General features: G+C 47.1%; 2 protein-coding genes across 3 annotated transcripts in view; one reads left to right on the top strand and one right to left on the bottom strand.

Annotated features, from left to right (window-relative positions):
* Nucleotides 1-346: 346 nt before the first annotated feature.
* LOC102877675 (tubulin alpha-1D chain-like) lies at nucleotides 347-9,518 on the bottom strand. Of its 2 annotated transcripts, none has more exons than XM_006890249.1 (4): nucleotides 9,510-9,518; nucleotides 2,796-3,018; nucleotides 2,293-2,441; nucleotides 347-1,330 (listed from the first exon to the last, which is right to left on the bottom strand). In XM_006890249.1, the coding sequence occupies exons 2-4, from the start codon at nucleotides 2,914-2,916 to the stop codon at nucleotides 347-349; spliced, it is 1,254 nt and encodes a 417-aa protein (XP_006890311.1). In that variant the 5' UTR covers nucleotides 2,917-3,018; nucleotides 9,510-9,518. The 2 variants fall into 2 exon arrangements, with proteins under 2 accessions (XP_006890311.1, XP_006890310.1); XM_006890248.1 differs by lacking the exon at nucleotides 9,510-9,518 and adding an exon at nucleotides 5,818-5,835.
* A 17,472-nt stretch (nucleotides 9,519-26,990) lies between these two features.
* The window catches only part of TUBA4A (tubulin, alpha 4a), a 1,896-nt gene continuing 1,679 nt past the window's right edge, over nucleotides 26,991-27,207 (top strand). The window contains exon 1 of the mRNA XM_006890247.1: nucleotides 26,991-27,207. Within this exon, the coding sequence (XP_006890309.1) occupies nucleotides 27,027-27,207 (181 nt within the window). The 5' untranslated portion in view covers nucleotides 26,991-27,026.

Below are 27,207 nucleotides of genomic sequence, written 5' to 3'. Positions count from 1 at the left end.
AGGAACAAAGTCAATGCATACATTCCTCCCCTTCCCCCTTCAGCCTGCCTACTCCCATAAGGGATGGTTCTGAGATGCTGTGTATTCAACTGAATCTTCTTTCTCCGGTGCACCCTCCCTCCTTCCCAGATATAATCCCTATGTCCCCTCTCTGCTCCATGAAACTATACTCCTTACTGAAATCATAACACATAAACCATCTGCTTTCTGGAGGCTCCAGCCTAAGACATTCCTATTCTTCATGTAGAAGAAACTCTCCTCATCCCATTGCTGTTTTCAAGAGAAAAAGAGACACTTGTGACAATAAAACGACAGCATTTTATTGGAACAGATGCACAGATTTTCCCTAGTATTCATCCCCTTCTTCCTCTTCTCCCTCCCCCTCCACACTATCCATGCCCACTTCCTCGTAATCCTTCTCCAGGGCAGCCATATCCTCTCGGGCCTCAGAAAACTCACCCTCTTCCATGCCCTCACCCACGTACCAGTGCACGAACGCCCTCTTGGCATACATCAAGTCGAACTTGTGGTCCAGGCGGGCCCAGGCCTCGGCGATGGCGGTCGTGTTGCTCAGCATGCACACAGCTCTCTGCACCTTGGCCAGGTCACCCCCGGGCACCACAGTGGGGGGCTGGTAGTTGATACCAACCTTGAAGCCTGTCGGGCACCAGTCCACAAACTGAATACTACGCTTGGTCTTGATGGTAGCAATGGCGGCGTTGACGTCCTTGGGCACCACATCTCCACGGTACAGCAGGCAGCAGGCCATGTACTTGCCGTGACGGGGGTCACACTTCACCATCTGGTTGGCTGGCTCAAAGCAGGCATTGGTGATCTCTGCCACCGACAGCTGCTCGTGGTACGCCTTCTCTGCAGAGATGACTGGTGCGTAGGTGGCCAGGGGGAAGTGGATGCGAGGGTAGGGCACCAGGTTGGTCTGGAACTCTGTCAGATCCACGTTCAGGGCTCCTTCAAAGCGCAGGGAAGCGGTGATGGAGGAGACGATTTGGCCGATGAGCCGGTTGAGGTTTGTGTAAGTTGGACGCTCGATGTCCAGGTTGCGGCGGCAGATGTCATAGATGGCCTCGTTGTCCACCATGAAGGCACAGTCTGAGTGCTCCAGGGTGGTGTGGGTGGTCAGGATGGAGTTGTAGGGCTCCACTACAGCTGTGGACACCTGAGGGGCTGGGTAGATGGAAAACTCCAGTTTGGACTTCTTGCCATAGTCCACAGAGAGCCGCTCCATGAGGAGTGAGGTGAAACCGGAGCCCGTGCCCCCTCCAAAACTGTGGAAGATGAGGAATCCTTGGAGCCCTGTGCACTGGTCAGCCTGGAGAGTTAAAAGGAAGACAAATGGGGTGGGGGATAGAGAGGGGAAATGTACAACAATGAATGAATGGAAATCCAAATTTTCTGTAAACTTTCTTTTAAATCACAATAAAAAATATTTTTTTAAAGAAAAAAAGGAAGAGAAATACAGGATGTAGATGCTCAGGGGACAAACAGAAAACAACCAATTGATGCTATTTCAAATACCCAAAAGATTCAGAGAGTCCTGGAAGACTTTCCCAAGAGCACAAGATAGATCCTCATATGGAAAATCCAGTCTTTCTCTTATTCTTCCATTTTCCTGGGGCCCTTAAAAATCAGCTCCTTCATCTTTCACAACAGCCCCTTTTGTCATCCTAACTTGCCACTGTGACTCTCACACCCATGCCCTCCTCATCTACCTTCAGGTGTTTCCAAGGAATTTTCTCTACTGAGATCAACAATCCAGGAACTTGGTTCCTCTTTTTTAAGGGGGTCAAAGCAATCATAGGGCCTTAGACCGTACTAAGGCCCCTGTTTTTCAGGGTACCTCTGGGTACATCTGTTGCAACATAAAATGCCCTTCTGGGATTGTTGTTGTGAAGTGTTGTCGAGTCATAGGCTACTCATAGCGATCCTATGAATGAAAGTCCTGGACACCTGTATAACTTTCCTCCTTTCTCCAGTTCATAGGGTTTCCAGAGGCAAGTTATCATGGAAGTGGATCCCACTCCTGCTTTCAAGCTTGTTTTAATCGCTATAGCCATAACTTGGTCAGGTAGCCCGTGGGTATATTTGCACTAGTCTCAGCGCTGCCCTGTTCAGCATGGACTAGTTGCCAAAGCGGATACCAACGATGTCTAAGAACATTCCCCGCTGGGCCCTCTCTCTGGTCCTGATGTTGCATGAACCTCTAACAACCTCTCCCCACTGCCTGATCTCCACTTTAAGGCTAGAACCCAGTTCCTTTGGCCCTTCTCTCACCAGCTTCCGAATCCGGTCCAGCACCAGGTCGATGAGCTCCTTCCCAATGGTGTAGTGGCCTCGGGCATAGTTATTGGCTGCATCCTCCTTGCCTGTGATGAGCTGCTCTGGATGGAAGAGCTGGCGGTATGTGCCCGTCCGAACCTCATCTGCAATGGGTAATGTTGGAGACCTCATTTCCCCTCACATCTGGTTCCCGGAGTTGCACAGTAACCAGAAAGGGAGGGAACCCAGGGAAACCCCCCAGGTCCTGACCCTCGAAGAGCCACATTCAAGCTGCTGCTGCTGTCCCTAATAGGTGTTCTTCAGTGACAAGAAAAGGAACATAAGGATGACTGACCTAGACCCCAAGAGTTAAGTGATAGTAATTCTGCAGATGTGGAGCTTTGAGCAACTGGGGAGCGATATAACCACAAACTCCAGAGTGCTTCAGTTACAGAGAGGGGCTTGCTATTGTATGTAGAGACAAGGTCAAGGTCAGTCCAGGGAGGGCTGCCACTCACCAATTACTGTGGGCTCCAGGTCCACAAACACTGCTCGGGGCACATGTTTTCCAGCCCCAGTTTCACTGAAGAAGGTGTTGAAGGAGTCATCCCCTCCCCCAATAGTCTTGTCGCTGGGCATCTGGCCATCAGGTTGAATCCCATGCTCCAAGCAGTAAAGTTCCCAGCAAGCATTGCCGATCTGCACACCAGCCTGCCCAACATGGACTGAGATGCACTCACGCTGAGGGAGCAGAGGACAAAGGACACCCTTAGCATGGAGAAGCGATTATGCTTGGATATGTTCCCACCTTCCTTCTTTGGGTGGTTCTCTGGCTGAGAGCAAAGGTTCCAAGAACCTGCTCCCCTTGCCCCACCTCCTGTAGCTAAGTATTTGCTGGTGCCATTGAGGACCAACAGGCCTTGACTCTACGGGCAGGGCCAAACGCAAGGGGAAGCAGAAGATGTGGGAAGTCCTAAGATTAAAGAGTCTTGTCCGGTGACTAAGCATTTTGAGGAACCTTGAAAGGGATCCAAGGAGTCTGCTGAAGCATGATAGCCAAGCCGCTCCTGCTCAGAATGAGATGTGGGGCCACTGATGAGAGAATGGAGCTCCTGGGTGGTGAAAATGGCTAATGCACCTAACTGCTAATTAAAAGGTTAAGAGTTCAAGCCCACACAGAGATGCTTCAGAAGCAAGGCTTAGTGATTGAGAAAAAAAAAAATCTGTCCTAGGAAGCTTTATGGAGTACATTTCTACCCTGAGATGCTTGGGCTGCCATGAGTCAGAACTGATCCGCCCGGAACCAGTGGTGAAAGAAAAAACAAAAACAAAAAAAAAAAAACAACCAAGACCCAATGTAGCTTCAGGGCTTGGAAAAAGAACTCCGAAAACCAAACCCAAAGCCAGTTCCAAGTCAGCTGGGCCCCGCTGGGTTTCCGAGGCTGTAAATTTTGAGATCAGACTGTCTGACTCATCTTCCTCACCTGAAATGACTGGTGGATTGGAACTGATAACCTTTTGATTAGTAGCCCGACACTTAACCCACTCTATTGCCAGGGCCGCTTCTGAGATAAGGACATTTAGAAAAGCAGAGAGAACATTGGATTCATGTTCCAGTTAGAAATATCCATGAGGAAAGCAAGAGTGGGCTGGGAACATGGAAGGCCCATCAAGGCTTTCATGGGCACTAGCTGGTTCTTCTCTGGATGGATGTTGGCTCTGGAGTAGACTGAGTCAGGGAAGAAAATTTCTTCCTGTGTGACTCAAGGCTGATGGTCAAGGATCTCTTGTTCCCTGAAGTAGGACTGGAATAACTTGCTTGTTTCTGGAAAATAGAGATTTATGCTCTTCCTGGGGTGCTCCAAGAAAACTATTTTCCCCCTATCTTCTGGCTTTATTAAATCCTGCTTCTACTATGTGCTTGGGATACATAACCCAAAAACATGACCCTTGCTCCCAAGCCTGGTGTCCAAGGAAGGGAGAGTCTGATAGATCGTTAACAGATAAATGACAATGTGGTAAAAGGGACACCAGAGCAAATCATGCTCTGCTTGAAAAGTAATTACCACAGACAGATCTTAAAAACAAATGCAATAAAAGATGTAAAAATTGAAAAAAAAAAAAAAACAAAATCAAACCCACCCCTCAAATTTGCCCAAACTTTAAAACTTAGTCAAGCAGAAATTGGGAGCTCTCACAAGACTAGTGGAATTCTATGTGAGTCATCTTCTTTGGAGAATAATTTGGCAGCATCAATTAAAGTTGAAGATATTCGTGCTCTAGAGAAATGCTCATAAAGGTAAACAAGAAAACAAGTGCAGGAGCAGCTACATCACGGTAACGTAGCAACTGAAGCCAGCACCCATCCTTCAACAGGAGAGAATGGATGAATGATTCACAGGTGGAAATGAACGGACTCCAAGAAATAATCCCACATGGAAAATACAGAGGAAGAAAACAAATTGAAAAGAATCACATGCTATACCACTTGATGTCTCTAGAGGAGGCCTGGTGGTGCAGTAGCTAAGCATTTGGCTGGATTCAGTCATTCCACAGGGAGAAGACATGGCAGCGTGCTTCCATAAAGATGGATAACCTTGAGACCCCCGTTGGGCAATTCAACCTTGCTCTGTGGTCTCTCAGTCAGAATCAGCTTAACAAAGAGTGGTCTTGGTTTGATTTTAACTTGCAAAGCAACACCATACACTGCCTAACAAATAAATAAATCTATTTTGCTCTATGTTCTTATGATGTGTATGTATATTGTAAAAATAAGATAAAACATGAACACTAAATTCTGAATAAATGAGGGAAGTGGAGCAATCAGGGAGAGATTCTGTTGAACTAGTCTCAGGTGGCTCTTCCATTCTTCTTCCTACCTTTTTGCGTTTCTGGAGTATTTTTAAACGCTTTAATGAAATGCTCTCACAATATGAAATTTAACATTTCACTCACTCTTTGATATGATACAAGGGACTTGATTGCTTGGGATTTTTAGATAATCATGATTCATCTATGAATACCCTGCAGAAGTCTACCATATCATATATCACTTCTCTTCTCGTGAGTCAGAGTCTGGACCCGTCAGTGTCCTCCCTTGTGAAACAAGGGCCTTGGACCTACCTCCTAGAATTACTGTGAGGATTGTATAATGAAATGCACACAAAGCTCCTGGCTCATTCCCTAGTACCTAGTAGGGTTCACGTCACCAATCTTCTGCCCCTCAATCCCTGGTGTCAGAGTAAGGAGGCCCATGGAGGGAGGGGTGCAAGGACACAAGGACGAGAGAAATCTCAGGTCCAGGAGGGAGGCAGAGCTCCTGGTGGGTGTCAATGATTCATGTGTTTAGCTGTTAACTGAAAGTTTGGTGGTTTGACCCCATGCAGAGGCACCTGAATGACCAAGTCAGCCACTGAAAACTCCGTGGAGCGTGTCTCCCCTGACATACCATGAGTCAGAGTCAACTCGGAGATAACCGGTTTAGGAGGAAGTCTAACCAGGTTTACCAGTCCCTGCCCAGGCCGGAGCTGGCTGCTGCACTTCTTTCTGTGTTCTGTCCACCAGACCAGACACATAGACAGAGCTGCTGGCTGGCCTATGCTGGATGGCTGACCTCTCAGTTATGTCTAAAGGGCCAGGGGAAACAGCGTCGCTCGTACTGACCTGTAGCGCATTTGGGACAAAGACCTCAGCCTCTGGCCTGCCACATACCTAACCTCAAACCCCATTCCAAGTCTCTTCATCTCAGCTTCCCTCCTCCTCCTCAGCTGTCAAAATAGTCAGCTCTCCAGATAATAATAATAGAAGCCTTCTCATTGCACTCTTTAGCTGCCACTTAAAAAGCTTGAATTTAGGTATTGGGAGGCACTGCTTGTAAGCACTTCCCATACATTATCTCATTTCATTTTCACAACTCTCTCAAGCTGATGCTTTTATGATCTCATCTTACAGATGGGGAAATTGCTCTCAAAGAGATTAATCAACTTGCGCAAGATGATGAACAAAACAATGAATATTCTGGAGCCAGGGCAGCCTGGTTCCCACTATGCTTTTAATTCTTCTTCGATCTTGTCCGGTGGGGCAGTGAGTCAAAGATATCAAACACTCCACGCACTGCCCAGCTCCCTCTCTCTCGCCCCTGTCTCTCCCCACCAGTACCTAGTGAGAAATGAGAGGCCAGGCAGAGGCAGGCAGAGGGGCAGGGCTACAGGAGAAAGCGGAAGGCAGGGTTTCTATGGAGGACAAATTTCCCTAGCTAGGAGCTGGAACCAGGTTAACAGGGAGCTTACTGACAAGCCACATTCAGAGAGTCAGTCAGTGGAGGAAAGTACATTCCCCCTCAAGTTCTTCTGACACTTCCTTTGGGTGGCATGGTCCAGAGGTATTAAAAAAGTGGTGCCTTAAGGGAGCTCTGCTGGCCTAGTGTCAAGAAGCTGCACTGCAATCCCAGAGGTATGCAGTTTGAATCCACCAGATGCTCTGCTGGAGAAGGAGGGGCAATCTCCTCCTGTACCAGTCAGATCCAATTTGGCGGTACACATACAAAAATAATAATAAGATAAAAAGGAAAAGAAGTGGTGCCTCTCTGGTAATTTGAATGTCCTGAGGAAAAATATAGGCAATATCTTTTGGTGCCATTTACAACCTTCCAAAAACCCCCTGGAGGGTCAACTATGAGTCAAGGCCGACTTGACAGCAATGAGGTTGAGTTTTGAGTTTGGGGCTCTGTCATACCCTAAGTACCCTTTCCTTGCCCAACCCAAAGCATGCCCCTTTTACCTCATCTTTCAAGGGCCATTCACATTTGGAAGTCGCCCCTCTCCTTCACCTCATCCCATCACACACTGTAAACCCATGAATACCTGCACTCTACAACATTTCCCCACGCCACTTGGGCCCACAGGGACCCTCATTGCCTCAGCCCCTTCCCTGCTCACCATGCTTCCTGGCAGTTTTCTGTTCCTCTGTAGCTCAAGGAAAGGCAAGGATGATGTGTGATGGACTCACAGCCAGCTGGCCTCTTTATACTCTCTGGCCAGTCCTCAGGGGGTAATGTTGTTAGAAACAGCCCCAGGAGGGCAGGCCTGTTGGCCTGGTAACAAAGCCACAGGCAAGCACTGGGCCTGCCCCGACAGGGTGAGGTGGGGTGAGCAGAGGAGGGCCTGCGCTGATAACACCACACCAGTGTTAGAAGTTAGCTGTTGGATCATTTGGAGCCGGAGCCCTGGGAAGGAGAGTTATAGTTGGAATAAAGTGCCTTGCCGTTTCAACTGGACTTTGTAAATGAGCTATTAGAGTCCAGACTGAGCGCATATACCAGAAAAAGCAAACAAGAGGGCCAAATGTGGGAGGTCCAATCATCCGGGAGATGTGCATGTTGCCTTATGGGAAGATGCCAATGCCTTAGAAAGCTGGCATGCGCAGTAAGACTTACCTGCACAGCACCTGATTACCGGAATAATCAGTGGTATCGTGAACAGCTGACCAGAGTGGGAATCGCCAGCAGCAACATCCCATCGGCCCAAGTACCACTCACCTGTGAAGCACGGAGCTCACCCTACGAGAAGCAGACTGGTTACATAAGCCCCCAGCTCCTTTCTGAGAGGGTCTCGTTCCTCTCTCTGAAACGTACTGTCTCTACTTTCCTAATAAGTTTACTTCTTTCACCTCCGCTTTTATCTCCTTGCCTTCTTTCTCGCCACGTGGGGCATCCCGAAACTTTGCAGGCCTTAAGCTCTCCGGAGCTATGGCACTGAACACCGGCTCTCTTAAGAGCCACTGAAGTTGTTTGCATTCTCTGATGCTTCTCTGTTGCCATGGACCTTCCTGTTGTCTGCCACCTGGCTCAAGTTCTGTGTCCAGGCAAGGGAGACCGAAGCCACCGCACCTGTCACATGGTAGCTGCGTCTGTGCCGGAACTTAGGAGCACAAACTGCGTGTGAGCTGTGCTGAACCTGGTAACACAGGTATCGAGGCCCCCGGGTACAAGGTGTTTGTTGCTTACTCACATGAGCCTATCTCTTGGTGATGATCCTGGCCCTTACAGGCGAGACAGGATTTAGAAATCAAGCCCCCTGGGCTCCAGCTGGATTGGTGTGAGTGAAGCTAGGAAGATGTCTGCAGTGAACCAGAAAGAATGAGTCTCAGGGTATTCTAGGTGAAACCTCAGCTTGTCGCGGACTTAGGAATCTGTACGGACCAGCGCCAAAAGCATGGACTTTGGACGCTGGATTTCACTTCTCTCTCCAATTAGCACTTCTTTCTTGCCTCAAGTTTTCCACCTTTGATTAACTAAGCTAAGCTTTCTTACATGTTTTTTTTAAATAATTTTTTATTTTAATTGTCATTTTGACAAAAGTTTACAGAAAAGTTAGGTTTTCATTCATTCATTGTTGCACATTTTATCACCTCTTCCTCCCTTCCCCCTCCCCAAGTTGACTTTTTAAAATTAGTTTATTTACAATATTCTAATATAAATTCTAACAAGTTCGTTCAATTTCCCTCACCCCCCTCATCAAATTGTACAACCCAATGATTAATTCCCTCTTCCCCCTGTACATCCACTTCCCTCTGCTTCCAACCTCTCCCACCCCTCCTGGATCCTTATACTCATTCTACAATAACGGTCTTATACAATATTAATCCTTGTGGGACTGAGTTCACTCAGCTAATGCTCTCCAGTCCCTCCCAAGTTAGGTAATAATTTACAATGTTCTTGCTCTTGTGTGCTGCATAGTATTCCATTTAGTGAGTGTATCATAATTTTTCAATCCATTCATTTATGGCTGGACATTTGGACTGTTTCCATGTTCTTGTGATGGTGAATAATGCTTTCTTACATGTTTACAAAATTTTCTGGTGAGCTCTGGTGGCTTAGTGGCAAGAAGGTGTACTGCAACCTCAGAGGTGCACGGTTCAAATCCCTCAGATGCTCTGCTGGAGAAGGAGGAACAATCTCCTCCTGTACCAGTCAGATCTGATTTGACGGTACACACACACACACACACACACACACACACAAAATAATAAAATAAATTAAAAAATGACTTTAAAAAAATTTTCTTACAAAATTCTGACTACTCTCCATGGAGAAAGCAAGGTAATGTACACAGTCTTGGGGCTCCTTCTAGAAGCTTCCTCCCCTTCCACTGAGGATGGCACAGGATAGACAGGGTTCAGATTTGTTACTCAAAAGGTTGCTCCAAGTTTTGGTCAACTAGACGATACCTAACAACAACGTGCAACTGATATTGTTGTTACTCTGTCCTGGCTGGGTTCATCCCTCTGCTGGAGGCCTCTGTGGCTTTAGGAAAACTTATGCAATAGCAATGCTAATGTCTCCCATTTGTGTTCTTCTTTATGATTCTTGATGTCCTTAGCTCCTCTGAGTCCCTCAACAACATTGTGAGGCAAAGGAAATTGAAGCCTCTTGTGGTTTTGCCCAAGGCCGCATGGGGGTAATTAGTAGTGGAATTAGACTCTTCTGAGACTCAGATTGAGTGCTTCTGTCCTTTCCACATGACAATGTTTTCACTGTCCCTCACTCCTAAGTCTCTGTTGTTGTTGTTAGCTGCCAACAAGCTTGCCCTGATTTGTGTTGATCCTGTGCTCAGTGAAACACAATTCTGAATTTTGTATTTACAATGATTTATTCATGCACATACTTTTATTTTTTAAATTTTATTATTTTGTGTGTGTGTGTGTGTGTGTGTGTGTGCCGTCAAATTGGATTGGACTGGTACAGGAGGAGCTTGTCCCTCGTTTTCCAGCAGAGCATCTGGTGGATTCAAACCATGAGCCTCTGGGAGAAACACAATTCTGGCTGGTCCTGTGCTGTCCCTGTGTTTATTTACAAGTTGGAATTTGGTGATCCATTGAATTTTCATTGTCTCACTTTTTAAAATGGATCTCAAACTATTCTTCCACTCTATTTTAGTCTCAGTGGTTGTGTATTGTCAAGTTGGAACTGACTCAAAGCTCACACACACACACACACACACACACACGTGGGTTTTCTGAGGCAGAAAATCACATGGAAGGAGATTGCCCATCTTTCTCTCATGGAGCAGCTGGTGGATTCGAACCACGAGCCTAGGAGGTCCACTGGAACCCGTTCTGCATCCCAGAAGCACAAGCCTCCAGTGGTAGGTAGATGGTGGCAGCCTCATTTCTTTGCTGGCTGCTGTCTTGGTTTTGTTGTTACGTGCCCTCGAGGGGACCAGAAGTCATAGCAACCTTATGAAGAGCCGATGGAAACCGTGCCCTGTCCCATGCTTCCCTCATGCTTGGGCCCGTTGTTACAGTCGTGTGTCAAGTCGCTCTGTGGAAGGTCTCCTCTCTTTTGCTGACCTTCTACCTTTTTTATGATGTCATTTTCCAAGGACTGGCTTTCCTGACAAAATGTCTAAAGTTATACACAGGCATCTCACCTCATTGTGTACAAGAATCAGATTGACTAGAGCTGTGGAAAGAGTGGATAGAAAAGCTCAGTTCTCAGCAGTCAAAACAAAACAAGAATATCATCACTTCTTTGACACCCCTAAACTCCTTTCTTTGCCTCCCACCAGCTGCAGCACCCTAGTTTGACTAAACTTTGACTTTGGTTAAAGTCAGGTTCAATCCCAGTTCAAACTTTCTCCAATTTTGTACATTCACACACCCATCCAGTGAAGTGAATGTCGGCTGTGGAAAAGCTCAGAACCACACTGACTGATTAAACTTCAAAGTCGCGTCTGCCAACCTCAGATGAAGGAGCCCTGGTGACATTACAGGGAACATGCTAAGCCTCTAACCAGAAGGTTGGCAGTTTGAATCCACTAACCACTCTGAGGGAGAAAGGCCACATGGGGGTGGAATTAGGATTCCTTTTAGGAGACATCCTTCTGTGCTTCCACGCTACTGTCCTTTCCATGTGACAGTGTTTTTACTGTCCAGATCTCTTCCTGTGAGAATTCAGTGTTTCACAAAACCAAGTGGAGGGTTACTAGGAGTCAGAATTTACTTGTTTTGATAGCAGGCTTGGTTTGGTTTTTGAGCCTCAACTTTATCTTCTTGATGCTGCCTAGAAACCACTCTCCATTTCTATAGCCACTCTCAGCAGTCATAACCAAGATCAGGGTTGTCACGACTAACACGTCAAAGTATTTTAACTAGCAACAATGCACAGGATGTAATTGTTAATGTGACATTTCAGCCACTGTGACAAATGGGAAGGTGGAGTTATTTAAGGTAGGGACCTTGCAGAGCTCCAGTCATCACAGTATGTTGTGGGATGGCCCAGAATCTCTAGATGGTAACTCTACTATGAACTCACCTCTCCATGACCAGAGCTTTTCTCTCTTAAAAGGCTAAGATTCCCTGGGAGAATACAATCAGCAAAGGTGAGGCAGCCCAACCCCACAGCAGGTTGATCTAGAAAGAGATAACCTGTCCCTATTGAGTTGATTGAATTGGTGCTGCCGACCTTTAGGAGCTCTGGTGGCTTAGTGGAAAGGAGCTGCACTGCCAACCCAAAGGCATGTGGTTTGAATCCACCAGCTGCTCTGTGGGAGAAAGATTAATGTCTCCTTCCATGTGATTTACTCTTGACTGCCTCTGAAAATCCGCTGGAGGATCAGCTATGAATTGGTTCTGACTCGACAGGATACAACAACATAGCAAATCTTCAGTTAGCTGCGCAATGCTTACTCCACTGTGTTACCAGACCTCAGGAACTACTGTTCAGGTGAAGAGATACATTTGAAGTCCAATGGCTCCAAGTTGGTTGTTTTGGGGGGTTTTATTTTATTAATTTTAATAAACATTTACAGAGATTTTGGATTTCCACTCATTGTTGCACTTTTCTCCCTGTCCAGCCCTCCCCCCGCCCCAGTTCACTCCTCTCTTTGAAAAGTAAAAGAAAAAATTCTTTCATTGGTACACAGTCCCCCTGCACCCCTAACCCCCACCGCCCCAAGTACTATGCAACCTTAATTCTGGACTCTTGTGATAACCATAATACCCTATCATATATTGCTTTTAAATTTTTCTCTCCCTAATCTGTTTCAATGCAGTATACATAGTTTATCCAGTTTTTCTCAGTCTTACCCCAACACTGATGTCAGTCCCATACTACAACAGTGGCACCATGCAGTATTTGTCCTTTTGTGACTGAGATATTTCACTCAGCATAACGTCCTCCAGGGCCACCCATTTTGAATAATATTGCATGAGTTCCTTGTTTTTCAATGCAGTGTAGTTAGTATTCCATTGTGTGAATATACCACAGCTTTTCTATCCATTCATTTGTTGATGGGCACTTGGGTTGTTTCCAACTCCTTGCTATTGTGAACAAAGCCACAATAAACATGGGTGTGCCAAGTTGGATTTTTCTAAAAATAAATAAATAAATAAAAACCACGTTCACTCTTGTTGAGTCAATTCCACAGAATTGTCGACATCACGATTAGATAGTGTTTAGGAGTCAAATTAGAAAGCTAGTTAGAAGGCTACTCATCACCCAGACAGAAAGGGGTACGGCATGAACAAGTGGGGCAGCAGGCAGGGCAGATGGTGGAAAGTGATAGGGTGTGTTGGTGCATAGTGGAATGTGGTAGGCCTGCCCGGTAGCCTGGTCTGCACCCTACCCTCAGCTTTTTCTTAGCTGGTTGAGTCCTGATTTTAAGCATTCAGCTTTTCACTTGTTTAAGGAAGAGAGCTTTTCCCCCTGACTTAGAGGGTAGGTATGTACTAATCTAAACCATTCATGGTAGTTCCATTCTCTCCATCCAGTGATTGTTTTGGTCATGAAGGTAGTGTGATATAAGAGGAGGTCAGCTTGACTGCCCTATTTTTTTCTCTCTGATAAAAAGGAATGTGGAAGAAAACGCCCTTCCTTTCGTTTAGGCAGGGTCATATGAGGATGTGATGCTTGGAGCTGCTGCAGCCATCTTGTGATTATGAGGGAAGAATTCACCAACACAGTGAAGATGCCAGAATAGAAAGCTGGAAATACCAGAGGTATTGATGAAATCACTGAATCAGTCTTGGAACCATTGTACACTCACGTTTCATGTGTAATGGTAAATATTCTCATTGTCTAAACCATTATAATTAGGCTTTTCATTATTGTAGCCAAAAATTCTGACTAATAAAAGTAGGGAGGAGAGCGCAAAATAGAAAAGGAATACAGGATGATTCTGGTTTTTCTAGCTTAGGCAGTTAGATAGGAGGTGATGTTATTCACTCAAACTGAGAATCCTAAAATAGAAGGTTAGGCAGGAAGTAGGATAAGATTAGGAAATTGAGAATTCCACATTGAACTTGTTATATTTTCAATGTCTAACAACACAAGAGAGGAAGACCCTGGATGGGATGGATTGACACAGTGACTGGGGTAATAGGGGTGGGTGTGTCAGAGACAGTATGTTTGGATCAGGATACAGCAGGGTTCAGAACTGTTGTACACAGGGCCTCTATGAGGCGCAAGCAACTTGACAGCACATAACAATACCAACTAGCTTAACTTATACTCTCAATCAACATCCATGGGACAAGCAGTTAAGAAAGTAAACAGCATAATGTATTGGGAAATTTGCCAACAACCTCTTTAAAGTGTCGATGTGAGAGGAAATGACTTTAAAGACTAGGCTGTGCCTGAACCACGCCATGGAATTTTCAAGGACTTCATATGCATGTGAAAGTTAGACAGTGAGTTGGAATTCAGATGAATTGAATCCTTTGAATTGTGACGTTGGCGACAAATAGTGCATATACCATGGGCTGCCAAACAACTAACAAGTTTGTCTTGGAAGAAACTCAGCCAAGGTGTTCCAGAGATGGATCTCCAGATTCCACATACTTTAGTCATGTTACTAGGAGAGGCTTGTCCTCGGATAAGAACATTCTGCTTGGAAAAGTGGAGAGATGAAAGCCCTCAGTAAGTTGGGCTTACCAGTGACTACAGCGATGAATGACTTATATACGGGTGATTGGGAGGGTGACACAGCATCACACAGGTCTGTCTGCAGGCTCCTGAGAGTTGGAGTCCACTTAACAACACCTAACAACAACCATAGCAGTGGGCTTTCAAGTAAAGATGTCCTGCTCACAGGAGAGGTCTCGGCTGGAAATAGGCACTTAGGACTCCTCAGCATGTAGATGATACTTGAGGTGTATTCATTTGGAGATTACCCTAGAATTGTGACTAACTTTTTACAGACATTTTTCACTTTCCTAAAGTAGAGATGATATAAAGTCACATACAATCATCACCAATTCTTAAAAATTGCTCCTTTAAAGGGGACAGTAAAAGGAGAGAAAAACTCAGGACCCACTTGTGGGGAGCAAAAGCAGGAGGGGTTATAGAAACCAGAAAGGAAATGTTTCAAGGAAGGAGGGATCCACTATGTCAAGCCACACCGAGCGATTGAGAAAGATTAAAATAGAGAAGCAACGTTTGGGTTTGGCAAGAGAGAAGCTGCTGGAGAACTTGGTCAGAGCATCTCAGTGGAGGGTACAAACCAGGCCTAATGGGAGTGCTGAGGAGTGAATACGCAAAGGCAGGGAGGTCAGAGCCATCACTCTGGACGGCTGTGTTGTAAAAAAGGACAGCTGATGGATGATGCTCTACTCTGAGATGACTGAAGGTTACAGCTTGACCTTCAGTTACAACCAGTGGAGCAATTTTACACTTTGAGAGCCTTGCTGCATTGCTGCAGAATGGAGGTGAGACCCGGGGGTGGGGTGGGGGGAGTCATAGAAGAAGGTGAGAACAATGAGGAAGAAGAAGGGAGATTCAGAGAGAGGGCACCTGCCAGATGTGTGAAGATGGACTAAGAAGTGATTCAAGGCCAAGAGTGAGACGCGCTTGGCATCAACGTCTCAATTCTTACATATGTGCATGTCTGAAAGTTTTCATTCTGGTAACGTGGGTCATGATCAGCACACCCACCTAGAACTAGTGACCCTAACTCAAGGCGTCTATACTAACACGGAGGAGATAACATACACACACACATACAGTCGTGTGTATACACACACACACACAATCCTAAACACCATCTGTGTTCTATATCATATTAACATACCTCAGGCAGTTCTTCCTGCAACTATGACTTGTCTAGCTTCCTTGCTGCAGGGGTCAGGGTAACATAAATGTATAATGTGGACTAGATTGTTGTTGTGTGTTGTCGAGTCATGTACAACTCATAGTAACCTTATGAACAGCATATGAACCCTGTTCTACTCTGTACCATCCTCACACTCCCTGACACACATGAGCCTATTATGACAGTCACTGTGTCAGTCCACCTGGTTGAGGGTCTTCCTCTCTTTTGCCAACCCTTCACCTTTCCAAACATGATGTCCCTCTCCAAGGAATAGCCTCTCCTAGCAACATGCCTGCAGTATCTGAGGTGATGCTTTATCATCTTTGCCTCCAAAGAACGCTCTGGCTGCACTTTCTCCAAGACATATTTGTTTATTCTCTTGGCTGTCCAGGGGATATTCAGTACTCCAACACCACAGTCCAAAGGGATCAACTCTTCTTCTGTCATCCTTATGCACTGTCCAGCTCTCAGATGTATAGCAAGGGATCAGAAAGGCCATGGCCTGAATCAGATGCATCTTTGTTCTCAAACTGACATCATCGCTCCTCAATAATTTGGAGAGATTCCTGACTGCAGATGCATTATATCTCCTGAGTTCCTGACTGCTGATTCCAAGAGTGTTGATTGTGGATCCAAACAAGAGTAAATTATTAACTTCAATTTTTTTTCTCCATCTATCATAATGTTGCCTGTTGGTCCAGTGATAAGAATTTTTCTTTTCTTGATGTTGAGATGCACTATCTCAACATGGGCTCAATAGGAGATGCTTAATGCCAACAGAAACTCTGCTTCTGTCACAGGGAGACCGGAGACTGAACGATGATGATGGTGAGCTGGCTTGTTGCCCATTCTCAGAAAGCTGTACCCTCAACTCCATTTGTTGCCATATTTCTTTCTGATTGCTAGCGTAACAAATTGCCACAAACTTCATAGCTTAGAAGAATATATGGTAACAGAGTTCTGGAAGACAAAAGCTCCATATGGGTTTTGTTTTTCTTGAGCACCATTAAGCTGACCATGAATCATAGCAACCCTATGAACAAAGGATCTGAACCCTGCTCTATCCTGTGCCGTCCTGACCATCTCTGGCAAACCCAAGCACACCATACAGTCTCAGTGTTCATCCGTTTCACTGGGAGGTGGTCTTCCCTTCCTTTGATCATCTTTTCAAGCATGATGTCCTTCTCCAAGAACTGACCCCTCCTAACAACATGCCCTAAGCGTGTGAAGAAAGTTTCACTACCCTTGCCTCCAATGAACATCCTGGCTGCACCTTTTCTGAGCCCTATCTGTTTGTCCTTCTGGACAAGTGAAAATGGATTTTACAGGGATAAATTCAAGGTGCCTGCAGAAGTGTAGGGAGTGTCCAGCTCCCTATCTTTTCCAGGGTTTAGAGGCTGCCAGCATTCCTTGATTTGTGGCCCTTCACCCCTTCCATCCTCTGGTGACATAGGATTGCACTAGTGACCAAAAGGTCAGTGATTTGGATCCACCGACCATTCCCTGGGAGAATGATGAACAGTTTCTGTTAGTTACAATGTAGCCTGGGAAACCATCACGGGGCTTCACGAATCAGAGTCAATGTGACAGCGATGAGTTTGATTCCATCTTCAAATCTTCGCTCACATCTCCGCTTTCATGTCTTCTCTGGTATTGACTATTTTGTTGTTGTTGTTTAGAAGAACCTTTGAGATTACATTCAACCAAAATGAATAATCCAGGATAATCTCAATGTCTCAAAACCCATAACCACACTAGATAAAGCTCCTTTTGCCATATAAGGTCTGTTTCTGGGTATTAGGAGGTCGACTTCTTGAGGGGGCTTTTATTCTAACTACCACACTGTTGCTAAAAGTTAATGCATACCTAATGTGGCCAGATTTTTCAGTTCTTTTCAAGATCAACTAAAAATCTAGATTTATCTGTGACTATGCAAAAGTCATAGAGCTCTGGTGGCCTAGCGGCAAGAAGCTGTTCTGCAATCTCAAAGACACGGAGTTTGGATCTCAGCTCTATGGGAAAGGACGAGCAGTCTCCTCCTGTGCGATTAACTGCCTCTGAAAACCTGCTAGAGAGTCAGCTATGGGTCAGTTCTGACTCAATGGTACACAACACAGAATCCAAAAAAGAAAGTAGACCTGCATGCATCTCTGGAAAAGCCTGCTTGCAAGGTTGGCCCCAGTTTGGTCTCAGCAAACTTGAAATTCAGAGAGCCCCAGTCAACAATTAACTACAGAGGATGACTGTGTACCTGGATGGCTTTTGTAAACAGCAGAGTTTATGCTGAACACCTGCATTCTTCTGGAAGTCTGGAATTCTGCAGGAGTACCTGTGTGAGTAATCAGTAACCAGACACCATAAAGTCAATTCCAACTCAGTGTTTCTCCATAGATGTCAGTGTGGAAATGTGTTGCATTGGATTTTCAGTGGTTCTTTTGGGGAGTAGATTACCAGGTAATTCTAGGTAGTCTCAAATCTCCAATTTAGTTAACAGCTTGTGAAAAGGATACAGGCAATGTAAACATGGCTGACCTCTACAAAGGCTATGAGGGAGAACTAACCCTATGAACAGCATCTAAAACACCAAGTCACGTCCCATGAGGTCAAGCATATCTCCTACGCTCCCACAGAGAGTACTGTAGAGTTGGAATCAACCCCTAGCTGATCCACTGGTGGGTTTTCAGAGGCAGTTAATCATATGGGAGGAGATTCCCCATCCTTCTCCCGTGGAGCAGCTGGTGGTCTTCTGTCTTCGGGATTGCAGCACAGCTTCTTGCCACTAGATCATCAGAGCTCCCTGCTCCCACACCTACTTTTATTAATTCCATGTCCAATTCTACTACTTTGTTGGGTCTGAAACTTGTTGCAATCACTACACAGACCTCACAGAACCACATTTCTGGTTATGGGATTTACTAGGGAAGTTAACAGCACAGGTTGGTAACAGGATACATTTCTCAGTCAGTATAACTTTTTAAGTGTACTTGCAGGTCCTTCAGCCTCGCAAGTTAAGGCAAGTGTTACAAAGCTTTCTTAGTCCTGGTTTTTATTACCAATTATTCAGGCCTCTACCCTAATTTTAAAGAGCATTCATAGTACAGTCACCAATTATCATTCTGAAATGCAAATATTTCAGGCATGTTGCCAGGAAAGGCTATTCCTTGAAGAGGGACATCATGCTTGGGAAGATGGAGGTTTGGCGATGGAGCCACCAGGTGGATCGACATGGTGACTGCTACAATGGGCTCTAGTGTGTCAGGAAGTGTGAGGATGGCACAGATTAGAACAGGGTTCTGATCTGTAGCTCATAGGGCCGTTAAGTGTCATACTCAACTCGATGGCACCTAACAACAACAGCAATGGGCTGTGATCAAGTACTCCACTGCTAACCACAAAGTCAGTGGTTCAAATTTACCAGCTGCTCCATGAAAGAAAGATGTGAGTTTGCTTCTGTCAAGACTAGAAATCAGGTTGGGGTCAGTTCTATTCTGCCCAGTAGGATTTCTTTGAATATTGCAATCTGTTCCATGACAGATTATTTTACAAACCCTAATTTAAGGTGGTCCAATAGTTCAGTGCTCGGCTGACAACCAGAAGTTCAACAGTTCAAATCCACCAGCTACTCTAAAAATTACAGCCTTGGAAACTCTATGGGCAGCTCTGCTTTGTCTTTAGTGTTGCTATAGGTTCATTTAGCATCCATTGGAAGGACATTATTTTGAGCCTGAGGTTTTACCCTAATTCCCTGGAATTTCGAAGGATAAATGCTCAACCACTAAATGTGTGGCAGGTGGTATGAAACTACCTAGAGGTTCTGTAGGAAAACAAAACTTGGTGATTTCCTTCTGTGAGAATTAGAGCCAAAACCACTCATAGGGCTATTCTACTCCATCACATAGGTCACCACAAGAGAAGCCAGACTCCGAAGCACCCAAGAACAACAACTCTGTAGTGAAAATATTTACCTGGCACCCATTCAGCAAAGGCTTACCTTGTGCAAAGCATCGTGCTCAGAACAGAGAACACAGACATGAGTAAGACGCAGCCTTTACCTGCAGCAAGTCTGTGATTGAGTGAAACGGGCAGGGGAACAGGCAGTGAGTCTCATGTGCAGAGTGCTCTAATCCACACGTGCGCAGAGGTCGCTAGGAAGCCAAACTGTCACTTCCCCTGGCCTTGCGGTGTTCTTCCAAAGGAAGCCAACCACTTAGCATTGAGTCACTTCTGACTCATGGCCACGCCCTGTGTGTCTGAGTAGAGTTGTGCTCCATGGGAGTTTCTGATTGTTGATTTTCCAAAAGCCTGTCACCAGGTGTTTCTTCCAATGTGCCTCTGGGTGGACTTAACCTTAAAGGCTCTTAGTTAACAGTCTGTGTGCTCAGTGTCCACACCACCCAAGACTCAGGGTCCTCCCTGTGTTCACCTGACCCAAACACCCAAAGCTGTTATCTCAGTTTTACAAAGAAAGAATTTGAATGTAAGAGGCCTAGATAACTTTTTTTTTGTTTTGCCAAAGATAACCATTCTATTAGCAGTGGGAGGTGGAGGGTGAAGAAAGGGATGTGAGGAAGGCCTGCAAGAGGCTGCATGTGACAGGCCGTCCTCTGTCTTTCAAATTTCCCTGGAAAACAAATGGAAAAAGCCAGCCCTATTGAGTTAATTCCAGCTCATGGTGATCCTCCAGGACAAGGCCTCACAGAACTTCTCCACAGGGTCTCCAAGGCCATAACCCTCTGTGTTGTTATTGTTGTTAAGTGTCCTCGAGTGGTAGGCAACTCATAGCGACCCTATGAATGAAAGTCCTCAACACTTGTGTGACTTTCATCCTGTCTCCAGGTTCACAGGGTTTCCAGAGGCAAGCTATTACAGAAGTGGATACCAAGGGGAGCTCTGGTGGCCTACTGGCAAGGAGCTGCAACTACAATCCCAGAGGCGCACGGTTCAAATCCACCAGATGCTCTGCAGGGGAAGGAGGGACAATCTCCTCCTGTACGAGTCAGATCTGATTTGACGGTACACTCACACAAAAAATTAAAAAAAAAAGAAGTGGATACCACTCCTGCATCCAAGCTGCCACCAAACACTGTCCACCATGGGTAACCATTATCACATTTGACACATCAGTGTCACAATGTTCAGCTTCACAGCAACCACCAGTTACCGCTGCATGGCAAGTGGACAAACCAGGGCTATACGACCTAGGAGAATGTTTGAACAAAAACAATGAAAAACAGGTCTGAGGGCCGCAGATTAAAAGAAAGGGCCGCGGCTTGGTAGCGTCGCTTTCTGTCCTCTAGGACAACTAATCATAGATGCAAGCATAAAAATGATGCCAAGGCTTCCCCCAGGGAATCACTGGTGGGTGTCAACCATTCTGTTAGCAGCTGAGTGTTTTCACCACCATACCACCAGGGCCCCTTCACTCTGTTATAACTCCAACTCGTTGCTGTGCAGTCGGAACTGACTCATAGCTGATCCTCCAGTGGGTTTTCAGAGATTGTAACTTTCTTGGGAGAAGACTGCCTATCTTTCTCCCTCAGAGCTGTTGGTGGATTTGAACTGCTGGAGAGGTGTTGCAAACCGGTTGCAGAAAGAAAGCAGGGACACGGGGAAATGAATTCAGAAAAGGAGGGAAGGCTAAGGCAGAGGTCCTCTAAGATTGGACTTTGTAAGGATGATTGGCTGAAACTAAATAGAAACGATAGAGAGACTAAGAAAGGGGCCTTTTCACAGTGCCATGCTGTGAGAGGACCTCTGCCTTAGCCTTCCCTCTTTTCAAAACACATTTCCCCATTTCCCTGCTTTCTTTCTGCATCCGGTTTGCAACAGAGAAGTATCACCTTTGAGTTAGCAGCTTGACTCTCTGTGAACTGCGTCATCAGCGTTCCCGCACTCTGCCATAGCTTTGCAGAATTTTAGCCTTGAGGAGACTGGAAAGTGCACAGGGGATTTCAGTATTATTTCTTTTATGTGAATCTACAACTATCTCACTAATTATTTTTCCTCAAAGGAGGCTATGTATCTTATGATCACTACTAAGGGTTCCTTTCTCTGTACAGGCCATGACCGTATTTCTAAATGCATCCTGCTGTACACCTTGCCCATTTTCTTCTTACAAACAACTCTTTTTTTTTTTTCAATAAATGAAATATTTTAATGTGTAATCATATTTCTTCCATTATAAAAACTCTGGAGAAACCTTATTATAGAAAATAAAGAGGTAAAATGTTGTAAAGGGAGCCACTCAAGCTTATGGTTTCTGCTATAGAGTCAAGGGTCAAAATGTGATGTCAGCAGAGGGCAGGGGGGAGGTAGCCAGGGGAAAGTACCGGAAGAGAATTACACACTGTTCTGGTGACCAGTCCTTGGAAAAGGATATCTTTCTGGGAAAGGAAGGGTCAGCAAAAGAGAGGAAGACCCTCAGGGAGGAGGATTGATATGGTGACTGTGCCAATGTGCTCAAGTATAGCAAAGATGATGAGGATGGCACAATATGCGCACGATTCAGATCCATTGTTCATAGGGTCGCTTGAGTTGCAGTTGACTTGGCAGCACTTAACAACAACTGGTGGCCTAGTGGATAAGGAATTGCACTGCCAACACAAAGGCAGGTTGTTAGAACCCACCAGCTGCTTTGCGGGGAAAAGACTCGCAATGAAGAGGGCAGGCATGCTATTGCAATTCTGCTTTCATCCTTTACCAGTTCATACTCTTATCTACTCTTTGTCTTTTAACCTCATCCGTGCTTTTTTCCTATATAATTTCTTAGAGGACACCGCTAAGAATTCTGTCTTTCATACCCAAACCACGCAAATTTTTCTAGAACACTGCTGTTCACTTTGCAAACAGCAGAGTATCGGGGGTCCTACTCAAGTTGGAGCCTATATTCAGTGCACAACCTGTACGGGTCTGTGGTGGTGGTTGTTTTTGTTGTTATGTACCATCAAGTCACCTGTGACTCATTGCAACCCTGTGTACAACAGCTCTGAAGCCGGCCCTGTCCTGTACCAGTCTTACTCTGACACACCTACTCCCATTGCCCAAGTTACTGTATCAATCTATCTCTTCAGGGGTCTTCCTCTCTTGTGCCGTTCACCTTTCTAAGCATGATGTCCTTCTCTGAGGACCAGTCCTTCCTGGCTATGTGCCCAAAGTATGTGAGATGGAACTTCAATATCCTAGCCTTAGTTTCACCCTATCCAAGACGGATCTATTTGTTCTCTTGGTGATCCATGGTATGTTCAAGATTCCTCCAGCACTACAACTCAAAGGCATTGATTCTTCTTCTGTCATCCTTAGGCATTGTCCAGCTATCTGATCCTTAGCAAGTAATTGTGAAGACTATGGCCTGGATCACGTGCACCTTGACCTCTAGACTGACATTGTTGCTTCTCACTGTTCTAGAGAGGACCCTGACAGTAGACTTTCCCAGTTAAATTTGTCTTTTGATTTCCTAACTGTTCATACCAAGAGTGTACAAACAACTCTTGTCCCCTTCAAACAGATGACAAATTTACCGAAAATAGAAGCCTGGTCATATTTCTCCGTATTCCTTTCCAGCTGTTCTGTTGATGGCAAGTTGCCATCACTGGGTGTTTTATACTGTATCATATTGTCAGTGCTCTTGTGGTTTAATCCATGGTGGAGCTGCTAACCCTGAGGCCACACCTCTCTGCTGGTTGAAATCCACTAGTGAGCAGCTCTACAGTAGAAAAATGGGCAAATTCCCTCTCTAGTGATTCATAGCTTCCAAAAACCCTCAGCTGTCCATCGGGTATAATAAATAGGGTCCCACTCTTCAGCAATAAATATACTGACTGACAGACACCCTGGCTCAAGGGACATTTGATGGTGTAGGGAGGAGAGAGGGGTGAACCCTGCAAGTGATGATGACTTAGCAGAGTTCTTAAGGAGATGTCCAAGAAGGAGTGTATAGGGACACTACCTGACTAATGTCCCCAGCAGATGGAGACAGCTAGACGATATAAGTCAAACAGAGGAAAGCCGAAATAGCTCTAACAAGTCTTTTTCTTGCTGACATGAGGATTTGGGAGGAAAATAGGATAAGAGTGGATAGATAATGAATAATTGCACTGGAATAGATGAAGGAAAGAACTGTTTATAAGAAATATATAATTGGGCATTATATGTACAACAATAGCCCAGAATTAGAGGTACATTGCAAAGAGGACTTGGGGGGGGGAGGTAACTGTGCAATAAAGAATAAATAATTTTTTTTTTAAAAAGTGGAGGGAGTGAAGGGAGCTCTGGTGGCCTAGTGGCAAGAAGCTGCACTGCAATTCCAGAGGTATGCGAATCTAATCCACTAGATGCTCTGCTGGAGAAGGAGGGGCAATCTCCTCCTATACCAGTCAGATCTGATTTGACCGTATGCACAAAAAATAATAAAATTTTTAAAAATTAAAAAATGAACTGGGGATGAATAAGGGAGGGAATAGGGGTAAATGTGCAACAATGAATGAATAAAAATCTAACTTTTCTGTAAGCTTTCCTTTAAATCACAATTAAAAGTTTTATGAAAGAAAAGCCGTAGCCTGGATCAGGCATAGGTATCTTAGTCTTCAAGCTGACTTCACTACTCTTAAGTCTTTTGGAGAGGTCCCTGACAGTGGACTTGTCCAGTGCAATAAGACTCCTAATTTCATGATGGCTAATTCCACGGGTGTTGATTGTTTTTCTAAGTAAAATGAATAAAGAGAGAATAAAGAATTTTTTAAAAATTTGTTCTTGCAAGAAAAAAGAACTGAAATGGAATGTAGAAAGACAGAATGGCTTCTGGTGAGGCGTTTGTCTCAGGTCTGAGGACATCAAAATGTGGGACCCAGCACCGGCCCACCACTTAGACAGAGAGGTCTGGGGAAGTGAAAATCGGCCCTAACGTCAAAATCTGCATGTTCGCACTTCAGAGTCACCAGTGCTTGTGATCCTCCATAATGTTTCCAGGGCGGAAGGATGATTCCCATTTCTCGATGAGGTCTCCACGAGTCGCTTGCGCACAGGCTCGCGCGGCAGCAGACTAGGTGCGAACCCAGGGTGGGAGAAGGTGGTGGAAAGCCGGTGCGCCCAGCATCTGGCCGGAGGGACGGAGGACAGGCCGCTGTGGCCTGTGCTCACTGATAGTGACGGCGCTGATGACGGGCCCTGACGGAGCGGCCGGGCCGCGCGCCCCGCAGATTCTGGGGGGCTGCCCTTGGGACAGACGTGGTATCTGGATGGGCACCATGGGCCTCCGGCTGTGCAGCTCTCGGTCGCCGGCCGCTGCGCAGTGTCAGCGACGGCGCGGCGTCCCAGCCCAGGACCAGCAGGTAGCGTGCTGGCAGAAGGGCGCCCCCGAGGCCGGACGCGAACCGGCCACTTTGCCGGAGCCGCCCAGGAGGCAGGGCACGGAGGGTCCGGGCAGAGGCCAGCTGAAGGCCCTCCAGGAGGTCCGCCTGGACGTCGTCCGGCCCAAGACTGCACCCCTGGGCGATCGGCGCCCCCATACCGTGAATGCAGGCCGCAGGCGTCCTGGCACAGCGCCTTGCGTCCCCGTTCTGAAGCTCAGGAGCGAGGAGCGTTGGCTCAAAACCGGGAACATCGGGTTAGAGCCGCGCCACCCGCGCCGTGGCCCAGCCCGGCAGGTGAGCAGCGCGCCTTGAGTCAGGGGGAGGGGTCCAGTCTGGCTCCGCCCCCGAGCCAGCACGTCCCGCCCCTCGCGGCCGCACACTCGGCGATGGGGCGTGGTTCCGAGGCACCCCATCCCCCTATTGGTTGGGCCGCATGCGGGCTCCGCCCCCACGCCTATAAGTGCGGTGCGGCATTGCAGCTAGCGCAGTTCTCACCGAGACCCGTCGCCCCGACTCAACGTGAGACGCACTATCCAGACTCATCATGGTGAGTGCGGCACTGCAGACAGCGCGCCCGCCCCCGTATCTGCCCTCTCCCAGGGGGTCCCCCATTCTCCGCTCTCAGAATCCCTCCAGCGGGCGTTCCAGTTTCCAAGAAAGTGCGAGCATATTTGCACACACTCCCCAACCCCCCCAGTCGGCACCTGGTGACTTTGTCCGAGCGGTGATAGTCACCTTCGGCTGCTGGGAGTGAGGTGTGGGGTAGGGAGGGGTGGCATTTTTCACCCGCAAGAAGCCCTCCTGGTCACCTGCCCCGGCGCCACCAAGCACTGATGGCCTAATCCTCCTGGGGCAGTCACGTGGGCCTGCACCAGGTCTCGGGAAGACCTGCCCAGCACCCAACCCCCACCCCCGCCCCAGGGACACACCACACGCGTGCAGGGCCCCTGGAGGTGGAAAGGGGTCAGGTTACTTAGGCCCGTACCCCGTTTTCCTCCAACTCTCCGCGCATCCCTCCTACCCACTTCGCCCCTAGTGACTCAGCACCCCGCTTCTGAGCCTTGGAGGGGTGGCGGGAACGAGCTAAGGCTTCCGGAGGGGTGCTGGCCTCCAGCTGGAACCCGGTGCGGGGACAAGCAGAGAGACAGCTGGCGCGGAGCGAGAGCGCGGGCCGGGGCCAGGTGGGGGGAGGGAGGAGAGGTGTGACTTGGGGGGGTTGGTATTTATAGCCCGGGAGCGGGGGCCCGAAATTCAACCTCCGCCTGCGGCTGGGAAGGAGCTGGAAAAAATCTAGGGGGAGGGCAGAGGCAAGGCCCAGAGCCGGATGGAGCTCACCCGCCTGGGGCCAGGCTGGTTACCTCTGGGGCCCCACTGCAGGTTCCACTTCCTTTCCTGGGTATTTGGTAACCGTCACCCCGCCATTTCGGGGTTGGGAAAGAAGGCTGCTCGGGTACTGCCCTGGCTTTGCACCACTCTGGCGCGTCAGGGGTTAACTGGATGGCTAGGGACAGAGCCCCAGGCAGCGAGTGGCCCAGTGTCCAAGCCCCTGATGCCCGCTCTGCCCTCTGCGCCCACTAGTTTTCTCCTTGTTATTTCCGCGCGGTCTGACGCGGGGTGGGTGAAGGTGGTGAAGGCGCCCAGCGCGCGGGGGTGGAGGTGGGGAGAGGAGCCAGATGGATTGATCCCCGGAGCCAGATGGGATTTAAAGGTGGGGGAGGGGGCATCCAGTGTGGCCAGTCGATGCCCACTGGAAGCTGAGACACTTATTTTTCTGCAGCCCTGCTGAAAGAAAAGGGAAGAGGGTTATATGAAATAAAATTTGTTCGTCTCAAAGGAATGAAGCAGGTGGAGAGCCTCTGGCTTTAAACTCAGCTCCAGGGAACCCACAGCCCTTTTGTAAGCTGTCTCTGAGCAGCAGGGATCAGGCTGAAAAGTCTTGTCAGCCACTGCAGTGTATGCTTTGCCCTCTGCGTCCTCCTCGAGTGTCCTGTCAATGTGGCAGGGTCATACGGAGCCACAGCTCTCATTTGACTAAGTGTCCCACTGAGACGGAGGCAGAGGGGCTGGCTTGCCCTCCTGGGTACCCTCAGAGGGAGGGTTCTAAGGTGGGGAAGCTGGGCAGGCTGCCAGACTCCTCACCACTGTCCATCCCAAAGTCCCCACTGCTGCCAACTGAGTCATGTTAGCTGGCAGGTGATAGGTAAGAAGGAGATTCAGGGTGAGCACTGTAGATGTGGGACTTAGGCTGTGTCCTCTTTCTTTTCTCCATCAGCGTGAATGCATCTCAGTCCATGTGGGGCAGGCAGGTGTCCAGATGGGCAATGCCTGCTGGGAACTCTACTGTCTCGAACATGGGATTCAGCCTGATGGGCAGATGCCCAGTGACAAAACCATCGGTGGAGGGGACGACTCCTTCACCACCTTCTTCTGTGAAACTGGTGCTGGAAAACACGTACCCCGGGCCGTTTTTGTGGACTTGGAACCCACTGTAATTG

This window comes from Elephantulus edwardii, unplaced genomic scaffold (genome assembly GCF_000299155.1).
Source record: "Elephantulus edwardii isolate Elephantulus edwardi_28Jun2011 unplaced genomic scaffold, EleEdw1.0 scaffold00087, whole genome shotgun sequence".
Taxonomy (NCBI): domain Eukaryota; kingdom Metazoa; phylum Chordata; class Mammalia; order Macroscelidea; family Macroscelididae; genus Elephantulus; species Elephantulus edwardii.
The sequence above is the reverse complement of the archived record's forward strand: the minus strand, read 5'-3'. Positions and strand labels throughout refer to the sequence as shown.